General features: G+C 32.0%; 1 protein-coding gene across 1 annotated transcript in view; it reads right to left on the bottom strand.

The window, feature by feature from the left end:
• Positions 1–16518, bottom strand: part of LOC142229245 (sodium channel protein Nach-like) — a 31600-nt gene extending 15082 nt beyond the window's left edge. The window contains exons 1-4 of the mRNA XM_075299784.1: positions 16313–16518; positions 9151–9248; positions 3845–3956; positions 3617–3770 (exon numbers count right to left, since the gene is read on the bottom strand). Of these exons, the coding sequence (XP_075155899.1) occupies positions 3617–3770; positions 3845–3956; positions 9151–9248; positions 16313–16464 (516 nt within the window). The 5' untranslated portion in view covers positions 16465–16518. The remainder of the gene's footprint in view (positions 1–3616; positions 3771–3844; positions 3957–9150; positions 9249–16312) is intronic.
• Between the last annotated feature and the right edge of the window lie 3729 nt (positions 16519–20247).

Genomic DNA, 20247 nt, shown 5'->3' on the forward strand with positions numbered 1-20247 from the left:
CTCCGAAAAAAGGTTTTACATTGATAGCCGGCTTATGCCAAATAAATTCGAAACACAGTGGCATAGGAAAAGAGATATGTTTGTTTCGAATTTATTTGGCATAAGCCGGCTATCAATGTAAAACCTTTTTTCGGAGGGTTCAAGTGTGGTTTTTGTTGGGTTTAATAAACTGCCTGAATTTATTCTGATAATTGGTTGATAGTTTTGCTGCAAGTAGAGGATGCTGATGAGGAATGTGGTAATTCCGAAACGTGCGTCCATCCAACCATCTTGCAGTCTATAGGGCTTTGCCCAAATAAATTTGACAAACATTCTTTTCCTCTGTTGGTTAAGCTACTCTTGTAGTTTAGTCAATGTATGGTTTTAAGCTGAAATAAAAAAACGACAACAATGCTTAAAGAACAAAACCAACAATAACAAAACAAAACAAATGGAAAATTTTATTTCTATAGAAAATGTTATCAAAATTTTATTTTATAGAAAATTTTGTCAAAATTTTATTTCTATAGAAAATTTTATAAAAATATTATTTCTATAGAAAATTTTGTCAAAATTTGATTTCCATAGCAAATTTTGTCAAAATATTATTTCTATAGAAAATTTTATAAAAATTTTATTTCTATAGAAAATTTTGTCAAAATTTTATTTCTATAGAAAATTTTGTCAAAATTTTATTTCTACAGAAAATGTTATCAAAATTTGATTTCCATAGTAAATTTTGTCAAAATATTATTTCTATAGAAAATTTTATAAAAATTTTATTTCTATAGAAAATTTTGTCAAAATTTTATTTCTATAGAAAATTTTGTCAAAATTTTATTTCTATAGAAAATGTTATCAAAATTTGATTTCCATAGTAAATTTTGTCAAAATTTTATTTCTATAGAAAATGTTATCAAAATTTTATTTTATAGAAAATTTTGTCAAAATTTTATTTCTATAGAAAATTTAGTCAAAATTTGATTTCCATAGTAAATTTTGTCTAAATTTTATTTCTATAGAAAATTTTGTCAAAATTTTATTTCTATAGAAAATTTTTGTCAAAATTTTATTTCTATAGAAAATTTTATCAAAATTTTATGTCTATATAAAATGTTATCAAACTTTTATTTCTATAGAAAATTTTGTCAAAATTTTATTTCTATAGAAAGTTTTGTCCAAATTTTATTTCTATAGAAAATTTTGTCAAAATTTTATTTCTATAGAAAATTTTGTCAAAAGTTTTTTCTATAGAAATTTTTGTTAAAATTTTATTTCTATAGAAAATTTTGTTAAAATTTTATTTCTATAGAAAATTTTATCAAAATTTTATTTCTATAGAAAATTTAGTCAAAATTTTATGTCTATAGAAAATTTTGTCCAAATTTTATTTCTATAGAAAATTTTATCAATATTTTATTTCTATAGAAAATTTTGTCAAAATTTAATATCTATAGAAAATTTTGTCAAAATTTTATTTCTATAGAAAATTTTGTCAAAATTTTATTTCTATAGAAAATTTTGTCAAAATTTTATTTCTATAGAAAATTTAGGCAAAATATTATTTCTGTAGAGAATTTAGTCAAAATTTTATTTATATAGAAAATTTTGTCAATATTTTACTTATATAGAAAATTTTGTCAAAATTTGATTTTGTAAAAATTAGAATTGTTGTTGTATCCTGGAAACCAGTTTCTGTTAATTGTCATATGTTGTAGTTGACTGTAGAAACAATTAGCATTGTTCGACTGTTCACCACTTAGGTGAATTCTAACAAATTAGCTTTCTAAAAATAAATTTCGTGTTGTTGCATTACTATGTAACAAAACGAAATAAAAATAAGATTAAGGGACTTGTAAGTTATATGAAAAGATAGATGATGTACAGTGGGAGAAAAGATGATTCAATTTGTAAGAGGAAATTTCCCAAATGCTTTCTCCATAAGGAGTTAGCATAAAGAGCCCAAAATTGAGTTATCTCTCCCAGCCAGATCTATACTAAAGGCTGTGGAAAGGTTAATTCGCCCGAACCGAAACATGTACAGTCCAGGCATGTATAGATTTGTATCTGGCGTTTTCTTTTCAATGGCTCTATTAACCATGTTCCTTAATCTATATCTGTCCATAAAGCTCGAAAAATAATTGTATAATTAGATATAATGCATTTGGACGTCAATTGCCTGTTTCGGTATCAGGCTAACATGAAATATAATAAAAATAAAATTTTATCCACATTTTATTTCTATAGAAAATTTAATCAAAATGTTATTTCTATAGAAAATTTAGTCAAAATTTTATTTATATAGGATATTTTGTCAAAATTTTATTTCCATTGGATATCCTATAGAAATAAAATTTTGTCCATATTTTATTTCTATAGAAAATTGTATCAAAATTTTATTTCTATAGAAAATTTAGTCAAAATTTTATTTATATAGGATATTTTGTCAAAATTTTATTTCCATTGAAAATTTTGTCAAAATTTTATTTATATAGAGAAATTTTACTTATATAGAAAATTTTGTCAAAATTTGATTTCTATAGAAAATTTTGTCAAAATTTGATTCCCATAGAAAATTTTGTCAAAATTTTATTTTTATAGAAAATTTTGTTCAAATTTTATTTCTATAGGATATTTTGTCAAAATTTTATTTCCATTGAAAATTTTGTAAAAAATTATTTCTATAGAAAATTTTATCAAAATTTTATTTCTATAGAAAATTTTGTCAAAACTTAATTTCTATAGGATATTTTGTCCAAATGTTATTTCTATACAAAATGTTTTCAATTTTCTTTAATGTTTTATTATTAAAAAAATTATTAAAATTTTAAAATTATTTTAGAATTTTATTTCTACAAAAAATTTTGTCAAAATTTTATTAAAATAGCGAATTTTGTCAAAAGTTATTTCTAGTTTGTCAAAATTTTAGTTCTATAGAAAATGTTTTAAAAATTTTATTTTTATACAAAATTTTTAAATTTTTTTCTATAGAACTTTTTTCGAAATTCTATTTCTATAGAAAAAATTTTCAAGGCGAGGAATCTTTTGCAAAATCTACCAAAGCATCAATAATTCTTCGAATCTATCAATTAGTTAAATATCAACTATTTTTGGTAGAATTGTACCAAATGTGACAACCGTGCCTATTATCGTTTAAGGGTTCATCATGTTTCAGAGTTCCGTCCATTCTCTCAACATCTTCAATGTAATCGCGTTGGCGCTTTTGATCTGTATCTCTATAGGTCTGAAGTTAAATATCGTTTCCAAAGCTCTAGTTGATGGGTCTCATTGCCCTATTTATGTGGTAATAGGTAGTTACCCTGAAACAAATTAAACGTCAACCAATGCTTTCACAAACTTTGGGGCCCGATTTACGGTATTTTCTGAGGAGACAAAAACTGCTCAAGGCTCAAGGCAAAACTTCAAGGCCATTGTCACCTACCGAGTTAAATAATATGTGAGAATTCTCTGGATATTTTAAACAGCTTTATGCGAAATGGGGAATTCTCTTCATCTTAAAACTCTTAAAGGACTTAAAGAAGTCTTAAATCGAATACTAATCCAAGAAATTTTCTGATCATCTAAACTTTCGTTTCGGAGCTGGGTATTGTTCATTGCTGTACGTTATATTCTATACCGAAAAAGCCCATTGTCTTAAAGATTTTTCTTTTACTCCGTTCATTTGTATGCTGCTTGCAAAGCGGTATAACTGGCCAGATGTCTCCATAGATAAAGATGTTAAAAATTGTAAAAATGGCTTAATTTGATCAGCTGCTGAAGGATCATAGTTACTACATTATGGGAATAGAAATTTAATTAATTTTGATTTTACTTTTGATTTGATTCGAAAACAAACAAAACTTACGCTAATTTATTAAGTGTTATATCGTTCGTTTTATTTCCGTCGTATGCTATTTTGGGACATACCACAGTTGTTGGGAAAACCACATTTTGATTATGGAAATCCGTGTCCAAGCCTAGATTACAAAAGAATGCAAAGTGATATTGTTTTAAGGAAATGTGTGAAAAGATTGTAATATTATTATAACCTATTCTAATATGAAAAGGGTGACTTTTTAGCTATTATTTTTTGGGGCGCATATCTTATTTTGTTTCATTTTCAAACATCATCAGTTTGGTCTATAATTTAACCAGGAATCGTCTGACATATAAACAAAATTGGAAAATTGGACTAAGTAGATGGACGATTTAAGGGAGTTGGGGTCAACATTTGAATGAAATAATCTGCAAACATTAAATTATAAATACTATCGATTTAAGTAAAGATCTCATGCCTTTTACTGAATTTGATGTGTTTTTGTTTTTGAAAATTTCCCTGTAGCTCTTAAAAAATCACCCTGTTGATGGAAGAAGAAAGTTAATATGCTCTGATATTTGGATGGATAAATAAACCTACCCTATTTTATTGATTGTACATATTTTATGAAATTTGTAAGAGAAATGCAGGATGCCAGATATGTAATGCAAATTAAAGCGGTATATACTTTTCGCTTGTTTTAAGCAAAAATATCGGAAATAACATCACATTTAAGAACCCATAACAAAGCTACAACTGGCTGCATGAAAGTAGAACCAATCCTCGCTAAGCGCTGTCTTAAGATAATCGGCACTTTGGTATTTTTCAGTGTCAATCTTATTCTTCAAAATGTTGCAGACGCAAATGTCTAATTGATTGAGATCACGGTTGCCACAGTTGGTAGAATTCTACCAAAAATTCTTCGTCGTAGCAGGTTACTTGATAATATAGAGAATTTCCGGGGGTTTGATGACAGATATTCTCCCAAGCAGATGACTTCAACCAGTACGCTTCCCGAAAATAAATTTAAAGATTCTGTATATGAAGACTAGATCAGATTCTGGATTTATAAAAACCAATTATGTTTGAGTTTTAGAGAAACCATAAACATATTGTGTAAATGATGAAATAAAGCCTTGATTTGAAATCTTAAATATGTAGATTTTTACTGCCATTATTTAGATGATTAAGAGGAGTAAAATCTGGCAATTTGTATGATCAGTGCGCCTGCTATGCCCTCAAGAAGTGAAATCGACGCCATACCAAATGGACCGATCAAAATAAATGCGATACAGATTTTCGGGCAAATCGGATAAAAACTACGGTTTCTAAAAGCCCAAGGATTTAATTCGGGAGATCGGTCTATATGGGAGCTGGGAGCCACCGTGGTGCAATGGTTAGCATGCCCGCCTTGCATACACAAGGTCGTGGGTTCGATTCCTGCTTCGACCGAACACCAAAAAGTTTTTCAGCGGTGGATTATCCCACCTCAGTAATGCTGGTGACATTTTTGAGGGTTTCAAAGCTTCTCTAAGTGGTTTCACTGCAATGTTGAACGCCGTTCGGACTCGGTTATAAAAAGGAGGTCCCTTGTCATTGAGCTTAACATGGAATCGGGCAGCACTCAGCACTGAATAGTCCAAGTGAGCCTGATACATCGGGCTGCCACCTAATCTAACCTAACCTATATGGGAGCTATACCAAAACATGGCTCGATACACACCATATTCGGCTGACATATTTGTGGTCCTAAAATACATCTAGGTTTCCAATTTCATGCAAAGTGAATAAAAACTACAGTTTCTAGCAGCCCAAGGAATAAATTCGGGAGGTAGGTCTATATGGGGGCTATACCAAAACACGGACCAATACTAACCACTTTCGACACACCTCTTAATGGTCCTCAAATACCTCTAGAATTCCAATTTCAGACAAATTGAGTAAAAACTGCGGATTCTAGGAGCCCAAGAAGTAAATTTGGGAGATCGGTCTATATGGGGGCTACACTAAAACATGGACCGATTCATCCCATTTTCGACACACCTATTTGTGGTCATAAAATACCTCTAGATTTAAAATTTCAGGCAAATCGGTTAGTACATGCAGTTTCTAGATGCCCAAAAAATAAAATCGGGAGATCGGTCTATATGAGGGCTATACCACAACATGGACCGATAAGGGCCATTTTTGACACACCTCTTTATGGTCCCAAAATAACTTTAAATTTCCAATTTCAGGCAAATCGGATTGTAAATAGAGTTTCGGGAAATCGTCTATATGGTGGCTATTCCCAAACATGGACCGATACGGACCATTTTCGACACACCTCTTTATGGTCCCAAAATACTTTTAGATTTCCAATTTCAGGCAAATCGGATTGTAAATACAGTTTTTAGACGCCAAAGAAGTAAAATCGAGAGATCGGTCTATATGGGGACTATAACAAAACATGGGGCGATAGGCACCATTTTCAGCACACCTCTTTATGGCCCTAAAATACCTCTAGATTTCCAATTTCAGGCAAATTGGAGAAAACCTAGGGTTTTTATAAGCCCGATATCCCAATTCGGGAGGTCGGTTTATATGGGGACTATATCAAAACTTGGACCGATATAGCCCATCTTCGAACTTGACCTGCCTGCAAACAAAAAATCGAATCTGTGCACAATTTTATGACGCCATTATTGAAGACTGTAGCGTGATTACAACAGACAGACAGACGGACATGCTTATATCGTCTTAGAATTTCTGCCTGATCAAGAATATACATACTTTATATAGTCGGAAATCGACATTTCGATGTCTGGTGGGTATAATATAATGTTGACAAAATTTCCATAGAAATAAAATTTTGACAAAGTTTTCTACAGAAATAAAATGATGAAAAAATTTTCTATAGAAATAAAATTTTGATAAAATTTTCTATAGAAATAAAGTTTTGACAAAATTTTCTATAGATATACAATTTTGACAAAAGTCCCTAAAAAAATGACAAAATTTTGATCAAAAACTTTAAAATCAAATTGCGTAAATTTGGTAGATTTTTGGTAAAATTTTCTTCAAATCTTGGTAGATTATTTTTAGCACAAGTAGCAACCGTGATTGAGAACCGGAGATTTTGGTGGCCATTATGCGGTAGAAATTAACCTCCTTGTACAGCTGGTACCTCCTTTTACAGCTGAGTCTTGTTGGAATATCCATGGCTGCGGTCGAAATGTTAGGGCGGCCCGCACTATTAAAATCGGCGGTGCTTGAGTTTCAGTTGCCAATCGAAGATGTAAATTTTCATCTGACCTCTTTTGCACATAGTCCCGGTCATTTAGTTTGATCACAAACTGCTCAATTTGGAATGGCTTCTCGTCGAAGAAAACTAAATTCGATAACTGAGGCTCTTTCTAGTCTAGTCTAGTCTAGTCTAGTTTGTGCATCGTTGAGCTCTTGCACTTTTTGGAACTTCATTGGCTTTAGTTCAAGCTCATTTTTCAATATGTGTTTCAACACTGCCATCATCACGACGATGCAACACTACCATCATCACGATAAACAAATAAATTATTCACATTTAAATGATGGAGTGCTCTAACTATAGCCCCTTGAGGTTTTCCAGCCAAATATAAGCAATCACACTATAACCCTTGAATTCCATTGCCAAATAACTTTATTTCTAAATGCAATAGATCAAAATGCTTTTATAAGCATATAAACAATAAAATGAACTGTCACTCGAATAATTTTGTCAGCTGTCAGACAGATTGATTGGTTGATAAATTATGGCAACCCGAAGTTTTTTGCAATACATAACAACAATCCTGTATAGGGAGTGATTGAGGTTAAGGTAGAATCAGTGTTGTCAGTATTGGGGACTTTCCCCGAAATTTGGGATATTTTTCGTGCATGCGGACCGAATTTTGGAGTTTGGGATTTGGTGGGAAATTTCCATGAAAATTGAGATTTTTGTGGGAATTTTTTCCGAAATCGAAAAGCAAACTTTTGCATAGAATAGGAAATGCAGCATTTGGGCTAGAAACGGTTAGAGGATTTTGTTTTGGAGTCCAAAGTGTGTTTCGAAATCTTGATGTTATTGTACACTGTACCCTCAAAAAAATCGCTTCTGTAACATATACCCAAAACATATTTTGCTTCAAGCATATATATTTTCACGATTGGTGCAAACAAAATATTCTTTATTAGCGGCCATATACTAACACCACGTTCCAAATTTGAACCGGATCGGATGAATTTTGCTCCTCCAAGAGGCTCTGGAGGTCAAATCTGGAGAACGGTTTATATGGGGGGGGCTATATATAATTATGAACCGATATGGACCAATTCTGGCACGGTTGTTAGAGGCCATATACTAACACCATTTTCCCATTTTCAACCGGATCGGATGAAATATGCTTCTCTTAGAGGCTCCGCAAGCCAAATCTGGGGATCGGTTTATATGGGGGCTATATATAATTATGGACCGATGTGGACCAATTTTTGCATGGTTGTTAGAGACCATATACCAACATCATGTACAAAATTTCAGGCGGATCGGATGATATTTGCTTCTCTTTGAGGATCCGCAAGCCAAATCGGGGGATCGGTTTATATGGGGGCTATATATAATTATGAACCGATGTGGACCAATTTTAGCATAGTTTTTAGGGACCATATACCAACACCATGTACCAAATTTCAGCTGGATCGGATGAAATATGCTTTTTTTAGAGGTTCCGCAAGCCAAATCTGAGGGTCCCTTTATATAGGGGCTATACGTAAAAGTGGACCGATATGGTCCATTTGCAATACCATCCGACCTACATCAATAAAAACTACTTGTGCCAAGTTTCAAGTCGATAGCTTGTTTCGTTCGGAAGTTAGCGTGATTTCAACAGACGGACGGACGGACATGCTTAGATCGACTCAGAATTTCACCACGACCCAGAGTATATATACTTTATGGGGTCTTAGAGCAGTATTTCGATGTGTTACAAACGGAATGACAAAATTAATATACCCCCCATCCTATGGGGGAGGGTATAAAAAATATTACCAAAATTTAATTGGTTCAACAAATCGAAACAAAAATATATCACAAAAATTAATCAATTAATTTCAATTAATTAATTTTTTAATTGGAACAGTTAAAATTTTAATTGGGTTTGTTTATTGATACTATCATTTCTGTGATTGATCTATTAATTTCGTGATTAAAGGCAAAAAATTTTTTTTCTGTGTTCAGAGATATGGTTGCCATGTGATTTTAATACGTATCGTAATATATGGGTAATTAGTGATATTAATACAAATTATAGGTATGAGTAAAAATTGTGAGCTAAGTGCAATTTATTACGATATATACTAACCTGTGATAGTCGGATTTGTCTGGAATTTCTCCCATAGACTCGAAATAATCACCAAAGCTGTAACTGCGCCTATAGCAGTTAAGCAAAACCACAAAAACCTGAAACCAATGAAATGGTGTCAGAGATAAATATTGTAATTTGCTACTTGATGGATATTAAATAGTTGAGTCAACTGATAAAATATTTGCCGCAATGAAAAACCCATGTAAAATTCATTGGAGATGATCCAAGTTTGTAGTACTTCCGGATCACAAATTGGGGATCCAAACTACTTTTTTGGAATCTTTTTTTTGCTGGGTTGTTGGTTGTTAAAGTTTTTTGAATTCCTTCGAAGCTTTTATCACAAAAAAAAAATTTTTTTTGTTTCAAATGTTTATTTTTGGAATAAAAAAATATTTTTTGTTCCAAAATCACAGTTCATTTCGTTTATATCAAGCGCCATTCTTTTTATACCGATACAACTTTTCGAAATCTTGCGAATATTTTTGAAATATACATATGTAAAATTACCTTATTTTCGTTTCCAAAAGTATTATTTTTAAGAAAGTGGCCAACTAAAGTTACTTTTCTGTTAAATAAAGTTTCTCTGCATCGGCTCGTGGGTGCCCAAAACTATGCTCTATAAATATGCTTTGCTTGTGTGTTGTTGGCTCTAGCAGCGATTATCGTCTGTTGATGACAATAACAGCTACGTAGCCCAGTGGACAGTGTATTGGCTTACAAATTGTATGGTCCGCGGTTCGATTCTACGCCTAGGTGAAAGGTAAAATTTTGTAAAATCAAATAATTTTTTTCTACTTTGTTTGTATCACAGAAAAAGGTGTTAAGAACTAAATAAACCTCATTGAAGTGAGAAATAGGTGAGGTTAGATGCGATTTGGTCAGAAAATTAAATTGTTTTTTGTATCCTGTAAAATGGTCAACGTTTATCACAAAAGTATACACTTTTCTTCCAAACAAACTTCCTTCCTTACATGTTTGTCTACAATTTCGTTTAGGAGGAAAGAATTATTTTTTTGTGTGCAGTAAGTGGACGGATATCTACATTACATAGCGAATTTTTGCCGGATCAGAGGGAAATTGCGGTCCCAGTTGGCGCCAGAATTCGCTCTCGAATTTTGAGGACGAGTAAATTTTGGCTTCAGGGTAATATTTTTTCAATGTACATCAATAACAATTACTTGTGTAAAGTTGTAAGCCGATCTTATTCCGTTCGATTGTTAGCATGATTTTAAAAGGCGGCCGGACGGACGGTCACGACTAGATAGACGCAGAATTTCTTTGCGAAAGAAGTTTTAAGAATACACACAATTATTTTTCTTTTTTTGCAAACCAAATATTGGACAAAGTTTTTCAGGCCAAATCGTATCGTAATAAATATTAACCCTTAAATGCGCACTGTATACGTATAGCCCCCATATAAACGGACGCCCAGATTTTGCTTGCGGAGCCACTAAGAGAAGCATATTTCATCCGATCTGGCTGAAATTTGGTACATAGTGTTAGTAAACAACAACGCAAAAATTGGTTCACATCGGTTCATAATTACATATAGCCCCCATATAAACCGATCCCCAGATTTTTCTTGCGGAGCCATATTTCATCCGATCTGGCTGAAATTTGGTACATGGTACTAGTATATGGTCTCGAACAACTAAGCAAAAATTGGTCCACATCGGTTCATAATTATATATAGCCCCCATATAAACCGATCCCCAGATTTAGCCTGCGGAGCCTCTTGGAGGAGCAAAATTCATCCGATCCGGTTGAAATTTGGTACATGGTACTAGTATATGGTCTCGAAACCCTAAGCAAAAATTGGTCCACATCAGCCCATAATTACATATAGCCCCCTTTTGGACGAGCAAAATTCATCCGATCTGGTTGAAATTTGGTACATGGTGTTGGTATATGGTCGCTAACAACCATACAAAAATTGGTCCACATCGGCCCATAATTATATATAGCCCCCATACACTGAAAAAACAGTGAACCCTTTTCCATTGCAAAATGAACTAAACTGTAGTAATAATGACCATGATTTAGCCCTTAAGATTTTTTTCAACTTGTCTAGTTTATAATTTTCTTAAATTTTAGTTCATCTATAACATTGTAGTTTAGTTTATTTTTACAACACCATAAGATTTATATACACCTACCAAGTTAAAAAGTCAGTATTATTTTGGTTTACTTGCTTATTTTGTGGGAAACCCGATAATAAAACCAGTAAGGAAAGTCTAAATTCGGGCGGGGCCGACTATATTATACCCTGCACCACTTTGTAGACCTAAATTTTCGATACCATATCACATCCGTCAAATGTGTTTGGGGCTATATATAAAGGTTTGTCCCAAATACATACATTTAAATATCACTCGATCTGGAAGAATTTGATAGACTTCTACAAAATCTATAGACTCAAAATTTAAGTCGGCTAATGCACTAGGGTGGAACACAATGTTAGTAAAAAAATATGGGAAACATTTAAATCTGAAGCAATTTTAAGGAAACTTTGCAAAAGTTTATTTATGATTTATCGCTCGATATATATGTATTAGAAGTTTAGGAAATTAGAGTCATTTTTACAACTTTGCGACTAAGCAGTGGCGATTTTACAAGGAAATTGTTGGTATTTGGACCATTTTTGTCGAAATCAGAAAAACATATATATGGGAGCTATATCTAAATCTGAACCGATTTCAACCAAATTTGGCACGCATAGCAACAATGCTAATTATACTCTCTGTGCAAAATTTCAACTAAATCGGAGTTAAAAATTGGCCTCTGTGGTCATATGAGTGTAAATCGGGCGAAAGCTATATATGGGAGATATATCTAAATCTGAACCGATTTCAACCAAATTTGGCACGCATAGCTACAATGCTAATTCTACTCCCTGTGCAAAATTTCAACTAAATCGGAGCAAAAAATTTGCCTCTGTGGTCATATGAGTGTAAATCGGGCGAAAGCTATATATGGGAGATATATCCAAATCTGAACCGATTTCAACCAAATTTGGCACGAATAGTTTCAATGCTAATTCTACTCCCTGTGCAAAATTTCAACTAAATCGGAGTTAAAAATTGGCCTCTGTGGTCATATGAGTGTAAATCGGGCGAAAGCTATATATGGGAGATATATCCAAATCTGAACCGATGTCAACCAAATTTGGCACGCATAGTTACAATGCTAATTCTACTCCCTGTGCAAAATTTCAACCAAATCGGAGTTAAAAATTGGCCTCTTTGGGCAAATGAGTGTAAATCGGGCGAAAGCTATATATGAGAGCTATATCTAAATCTGAACCGATTTGGCTGGTATTTTGCAAGTTTTTCGAGACCCATAAAATATTCGGATGTACGGAATTTGAGGAAGATCGGTTGATATACACGCCAATTATGACCAGATCGGCGAAAAATATAAATGGCAGCTATATCTAAATCTGAACCGATTTTTTCCAAAATCAATAGGGATCGTCTTTGAGCCGAAAAAGGACCCTATACCAAATTTTAGGACAATCGGACTAAAACTGCGAGCTGTACTTTGCACACAAAAATACATCAACAGACAGACAGACAGACGGACAGACAGACAGACGGACATCGCTAAATCGACTCAGAATTTAATTCTAAGCCGATCCGTATACTAAAAGGTTGGTCTATGATTACTCCTTCTTGGCGTTACATACAAATGCACAAACTTATTATACCCTGTACCACAGTAGTGGTGAAGGGTATAAAAATACTTACCAATTTATGAATAAACTATACGCTGAGATATTACAAAAATTTTCCAAATTCATCTGGAATTGAATATTAATTTTTTACATTGAATAATAAAAATTTCAATACACTTTCAATTTCAACATATTTTACTAAATATTCTTAATAACTTTTTTCTAAACTACCGATAAAATATTAATAACTTTCATTTAAAAGGTTTAATAAACAAACACCAATATATGACTCAAAAATCCAAAATATTCCATGCCTTTATATTCCCTTGTTGCATACCTACTGAAAAGATGCAACAGCCCACGCCAACGCCAACTATACAACTGAAGCATGCCAAACAAAACCAAGCAAAGCCAAAACATTCCTACAACAACAAAAACACATGTGCCTTTATTGAAAACAACACCTCATCCGGCCAAAAACCATCAACGAATAATAAACACACACACACAAGCCACTAAATGAACAAAAATAAAAACAACCCCACGCTCATGTATACACAAGAAAACTCAAGTAACATCATCTTTACATTAATCACATTCCACTATGTCGATAAAGATCTCTGTACTATGCACTAGTTCATCGCATCTGCTGACAATTTACTCCAAGAATAATATTCGTAAAGGCACACCAGTTTATGAACGATGAAACGTTTAACTTAAAATTTGCAAAATTTTCATGAAATGTTATCTACCATTTTTGACGAAAATGTCTATAAATTTAATTACATGTGAACTAAAAATATTTCATTGTGTAATTTTTTACCAACAATTATTAACTATAGGAATAGTCAGTAAGAAATTGCTATCCACTTTCAAGTTCATTTTTCGTAAAAAAATATTTTCTCATACAAAAAAATCTTATAGTAAATTGCACTTATTATTTAGAAAATACTTTACATTTCACAAGTAGTTTTATAGCATGACAAACGAATTTTTAACTACCAGTTAAGAAATTTTTTAAGGAAATTTCCATCGTATTTTGTAGGCCATGAACTAAACGATTGCTACTTAGAATTTGTATAATTTCCTTTCGAGTAGTTAATTTTCGTTCAAGATACGAAAAATGAACTAAAATTCTGGAAAATTCTTGTAATAAATTATTGTAAAAATCTTCTTAATTTTACGAGACACTTTTTTTCTGTGTATAAACCGATCCCCAAATTTAGCTTGCGGAGCCTCAAAGAGAAGCACATTTCATTCGATCCGGCTGAAATTTAGTACATGGTACTAGTATATGGTCTCTAACAACCACTCAAAAATTCGTCCACATCGGTCCATAATTATATATAGCCCCCATATAAGCCGATCCCCACATTTAGCTTGCGGAGTCTCAAAGAGAAACAAATTTCATCCGATCCGGTTGAAATTTGGTACATGGTACTATTATATGGTCTCGAACAACTAAGCAAAAATTGGACCACATCGGCCCGTAATCCGATCCGGCTGAAATTTGGTAAATAGTGTTAGTATATGGTCTCTAACAACCACGACAAACTTGGTCAATATCGGTCCATAATTATATATAGCACCCATATAAACCGATGCCCAGATTTAGCTTGCGGAGCCTCAAAGAGATGCAAATTTCATCCGATCCGGTTGAAATTTGGTACATGGTGGTCTCGAACAACTAAGCAAAAATTGGTCCACATCGGTCCATAATTATATATAGCCCTCATATAAACCGAACACCAGATTTGACGCCCGGAGCCCCTTGAAGGAGCAAAATTCATCCGATCCGGTTGAAATTTGGTACATTTCGCTAGTGTATGGCCGATAACAACCATGCCAAAATTGGTCCGCATCGATCTATATTATATATAGCCCCCAAATAATCCGATCCCCAATCACAGAAAAATCACGATGCGGCTCGAGCCAAATATAATCTAACAAAATATTATTGCCATAGAAAAATTTGTAAAAATGTTATATTTCTATAAACAAATTTGTCAAAAATATATTTTTATAGAAAATTTTGTCAACATTTTATATTTCTATAGAAAATTTTGTCAAAATTTTATATTTCTGTACAAAATTTTGTCAAAATTTTATATTTCTATAGAAAATTTTGTCAACATTTTATTTCTTTAGGAAATTTTGTCAAAATATAATTTCTATAGAAAATTTTGTCAAAATTTCATTTCTAAAGAAAATTTTGTCAAAATTTCAGTTCTATAGAAAATTTTCTCAACATTTTATTTCTTTAGGAAATTTTGTCAAAATATAATTTCTATAGAAAATTTTGTCAAAATTTTAGTTCTATAGAAAATTTTGTCAACATTTTATTTCTTTAGGAAATTTTGTCAAAATGGTATTTCTATAGAAAATTTATGAAGCACCTCTTAATTGGAGAGGAATATTTTGCAAAATCTTCCAAAACATCAAGAATAATACCAATCTACCAAACTGTAAAAAATCTGCTTTTTGTAGACTCGTGTTCATAATTGTATATAGTCCCCATACACAAAAAAAAATTTTTCTGGTTCAATCACGAAATTAATTGATCCAATTAATTTTTTAATTGAAATGTCTTCAATCACAGAAATGATAGTATCAATTAAAAAATTAATTGAAGGTCAATTAAAAAATTAATTGATCCAATTAAAAAATTAATTGATACTATTAATTTTTGTGATTGATTTTTGTTTCAATTAAAAAATTTGTTGAATCAATTAAATTTTTGATTGAATATTTTTTAAAACTCATTAAAATTTTAATTGGAAAAATTTTCCTGAAATTTTTTTCTGTGTATGCACAATAAAAATCAATCACACAAATTAATATTATCAATTAATTTTTTAATTGGATCAATTAATTTTTTAATTGGCTGTCAATTAATTTTTTAATTGATACTATCATTTCTGTGATTGAAGACATTTCAATTAAAAAATTAATTGGATCAATTAATTTCGTGATTGAATCACAAAAAAATTTTTTTGTGTGTATACAACGACCCCCATATTTCAATTCTGGCTCTATAATTAGCGTACAAAAGTTCATATCGATTCGTAATTATTACTTTCCTATATATACCGGTCAAGAACTGAATAACATATATACGCATGTAGTCGACCTTTGTTTTGTCTAATATATATACCGCATGGACTAACTTTGGACTAATTTAGAAGATGATGTTAAGAAGTTTTAAGATGCCTTGCCATCGGCCGCAACCCAAGTAATTCAATTGTGGTTGACCGTCTTTAGTAGAAGTTTCTACTCAATCCATGGTGGAGGGTAACATACTAAGATTCAGCCTGGCCGAACTTACTGCCATATATACTTGTTTTTAATAAAATTTATTTTGGTCTTCTAGTTTGCATTATCTTTCATATTGGGTCAATATTTTATTTACAATGTCTCCTACCCAATTTAACGATTTTGTAACGTTTAACTTAAAAAGATTTTTAATCGCTTTCAATTATTACATACTTTTCACCGATAGGTCTTCCCGTTTCTGCTATATATCGAACACCATGAAGCGTCGAATTATCAAAGAATTCCTTTGTTTGAAAAATTAAACTGCGTCGAAATAGAATCGAAGTTTTCAATACTTTTTGAATTTTCTCATTCTTTTTCCACATTTTTTTAAACTCTTCAAAATCTCATTTAGCGAAAGCGTTATTCAACATATGTTGTTAGCGAACGAGTTTACATTTTAAACTGAAATTTTATGGAGTTATCCTTTTAATGAGATTCTTTGGTAACATGTTGAAATTAATTATTTTATATCTTGTTGTATTGGAATGTGTTGTGCATGACACTTTTGCGAATAGCATTAAAAGCATTTTTATGTTCATTGTGTAATCCAAAAATATCAAAATGGCGGCTTTCAAGTTGTTCAACTTTCACCATGACACAATGACTTCACTCATGAAAACTGCCCTCCACCAAGGATAGCAGTCCTTAGGACCAGGAAAATCTTTCTATTTCATACGTAGTTTATACAAAATTTATTGAACAGCAATCTATTTTTGTTAGGTTTTGAAGATTTTAATAAAAGATTATTATAGTGAAACCTCTCAGAAGTGGGCTCATAAAGTTGCTTAATTAAATTAATAAATAAACACATCTACGCAAACGATGAAAGTTTGTACATATTTAATAAAAATATTAATTATACCAATTAACATTTTATGTACAAAAAATATTTCCAATTATAGATATAATTGAATATTTTTTCGAAACAATTAGTTTCTGTACACATAATATTCACGGGATCTTTAAATCAAATCCAAAGAAAAATCCACCTATAAATACACGCACAGAAAAAACATGTTTGAACATGGTTGCCGCATCCATTTAATGCTTATCTGGAGTAGGTAATTGTCGCGAAAACCATGTGTTTTGTCTTTGTAAAAATAATTTTCGAGCGGAGAAAAATATGTTGGCAATAAGCATTTAAATGGTTCTCAAATGCCGCAAACATGTTCTATTATTTAAATGATAGAATTTGAGACTATTACATGGTCGGGAAAATCATGTACATGACCATTCAATTTTTATACCCTCCACCATAGGATGGGGGGTATATTAACTTTGTCATTCCGTTTGTAACACATCGAAATATTGCTCTAAGACCCCATAAAGTATATATATTCTGGGTCGTGGTGAAATTCTGAGTCGATCTGAGCATGTCCGTCCGTCCGTCTGTTGAAATCACGCTAACTTCCGAACGAAACAAGCTATCGACTTGAAACTTGGCACAAGTAGTTGTTATTGATGTAGGTCGGATGGTATTGCAAATGGACCATATCGGTCCACTTTTTCGTATAGCCCCCATATAAACGGACCCCCAAATTTGGCTTGCGAGGCCTCTAAGAGAAGCAAATTTCATCCGATCCGGCTGAAATTTGGTACATGGTGTTAGTATATGGTCTCTAACAACCATGCAAAAATTAGTCCACATCGGTTCATAATTATATATAGCCCCCATATAAACCGATCCCCCGATTTGGCTTGCAGAGCCTCTAAGAGAAACAATTTTCATCCGATCCGGCTGAAATTTGGTACATGGTGTTAGTATATGGTCTCTAACAACCATGCAAAAATTGGTCCATATCGGTCCATAATTATATATAGCCTTTATATAAACCGATCCCCCGATTTGGCTTGCGGAGCCTCTAAAAGAAGCAAATTCCATCCCATCCAGCTGAAATTTGGTACATGGTGTTAGTATATCGTCTCTAACAACCATGCAAAAGTTGGTTCACATCGGTCCATAATTATATATAGCCCCCATATAAACCGATCACCAGATTTGACCTCCGGAGCCTCTTAGAAGACCAAAATTCGTCTGATTCGGTTGAAATTTGGTACGTGTTGTTAATATATGGCCTCAAACACCCATGCAAAAATTGGTCGATATCGGTCCATAATTATATATAGGCCCCATATAAACCGATCCCCAGATTTGACCTCCGGAGCACCTTGGAAGAGCAAAATTCTTCCCATTCGGTTGAAATTTGGTACATGATGTTAGTATAGGGTATCCGACAACCATGCAGGAATTAGTTCCTATCAGTCCATAATAATATATAGCTCCCATATAAACCGATCCCCAGATTTGACTTCCGGTGCCTTTTGGAGAAGCAAAATTCATCCGATCTGGTTGAAATTTGGTACGTGGTGGTAGCATATGATATTTAACAACCATGTGAGTTGAAATTTGTGGATGACAGTCTTTCGTAGAAGTTTCTACGCAATCCATGGTGGAGGGTACATAAGATTCGGCCTGGCCGAACTTACGGCCGTATATACTTGTTTTTTTACATTTTTCCAGAGAAAAAAGTATTTTTATAGGTTACGTATACGGCATGTCTAGAACCATTACATGGACATGAAGACCATGTACATTGTTTTCGTGACCATTTAATTTTTTAATTTTTTGCAGCGAAAAGAATTTTATAAAAACATTGAGCAGGTACACACGATTTTCATTTTGCGCGTCAGTCGTGTGTTGATTGTTTCTTGGAATGGACGGAGAATACGGAATTACTGTGTTTTGTGTTAATTTATTTATTCTGAAGTGGCACGTGGTTTTATGTGAACACAACAAAGGAAAGTGTAATTGAAAAAAAATGTACCTGTTTTTTGTTCTACATTTTGATATATGATATAATTTATTTTTATTTGCAGTTACATGATGTATGCGTTGGTACATTTGATGGGCACGAAGTAAATATGGAATGATTACTTATTGTTGAAATTGAACCAAAATAGAGTGTGTAGAAATATGTGACGTTTGCTTGCACGACATTATAAATACAAATAAACAATGAATTAGTTTATAAATAAATAAAGTCAATTTTGTGTTTTCTTTTCTCAAGTGGCGTCCTTTTTTCGACGACGAAAAAAATTTTTTCACAAAGATCAAAACATTTTAGGTTGTGACCATGTCCTTTTAACTGAAAGAAAAACATTTTTGACGAATAACATAACATGTTAGATCGTGACCATTGTCTTTTAATGGAAACAAACTTCTTTTTATCAATATAATAACATTTTAGATGAGAACAATTTTATTTTTCTTAGAACAATGTTCACTTAGCCAACATGGTTGCAGGTGAAAATGTTACATGGTTGCCGCAAAAATAGCTCCCATCATATTATATTGCTCTTCGAATATGATTGCGACAATCATGTTTCTTCTCTGCGTGTAATTATAGTCGGAAAATTCATAAAAAATACACAGAAAAAAATTTCACGAAAATTTATCCAATTAAAGTCTTAATTGAATTTTAAAAAATATTCAATTAAACATTTAATTGATTCAACAATTTTTTTTTATTGAAACAAAAACCAATCACAAAAATTAATAGTATCCATTATCAAAATTTTATTTCTATAGAAAATTTTGTCAAAATTTTATTTCTACATAAATTTCTATAGAAAATTTAGTCAAAATTTTATTTCTTTAAAATATTTTGTCATGTTTGAATTTTGTCAAATTTATTTGGGCAAAGCCTATAGACTGCAAGGTGGTTGGATGGACGCACGTTTCGGAATTACCACATTCCTCATCAGCATCCTCCACTTGCAGCAAAACGATCAACCAATTATCAGAATAAATTCAGACAGTTCACTAAACCCAAAGTGAACCACACTAGAACCTTCCGAAAAAATAGAAAATTTTGTCAAAATTTTATTTCTATCGAAAATTTTATTTTTACAGAAATTTTGTCAAAATTTTATTTCTACAGAATTTTTTTTCAAAATTTTATTTTTATAGAAAATTTTCTCAAAATTGTATTTCTATTGAAAATGTTCTCAAAATTGTATTTCTATAGAAAATTTTGTCAAAATTTTATTTCTGTAGAAAATTTTGTCAAAATTTTATTTCTATAGAAAATTTTGTCAAAATTTTA

This window comes from Haematobia irritans, chromosome 3 (assembly GCF_050003625.1).
Source record: "Haematobia irritans isolate KBUSLIRL chromosome 3, ASM5000362v1, whole genome shotgun sequence".
NCBI lineage: Eukaryota > Metazoa > Arthropoda > Insecta > Diptera > Muscidae > Haematobia > Haematobia irritans.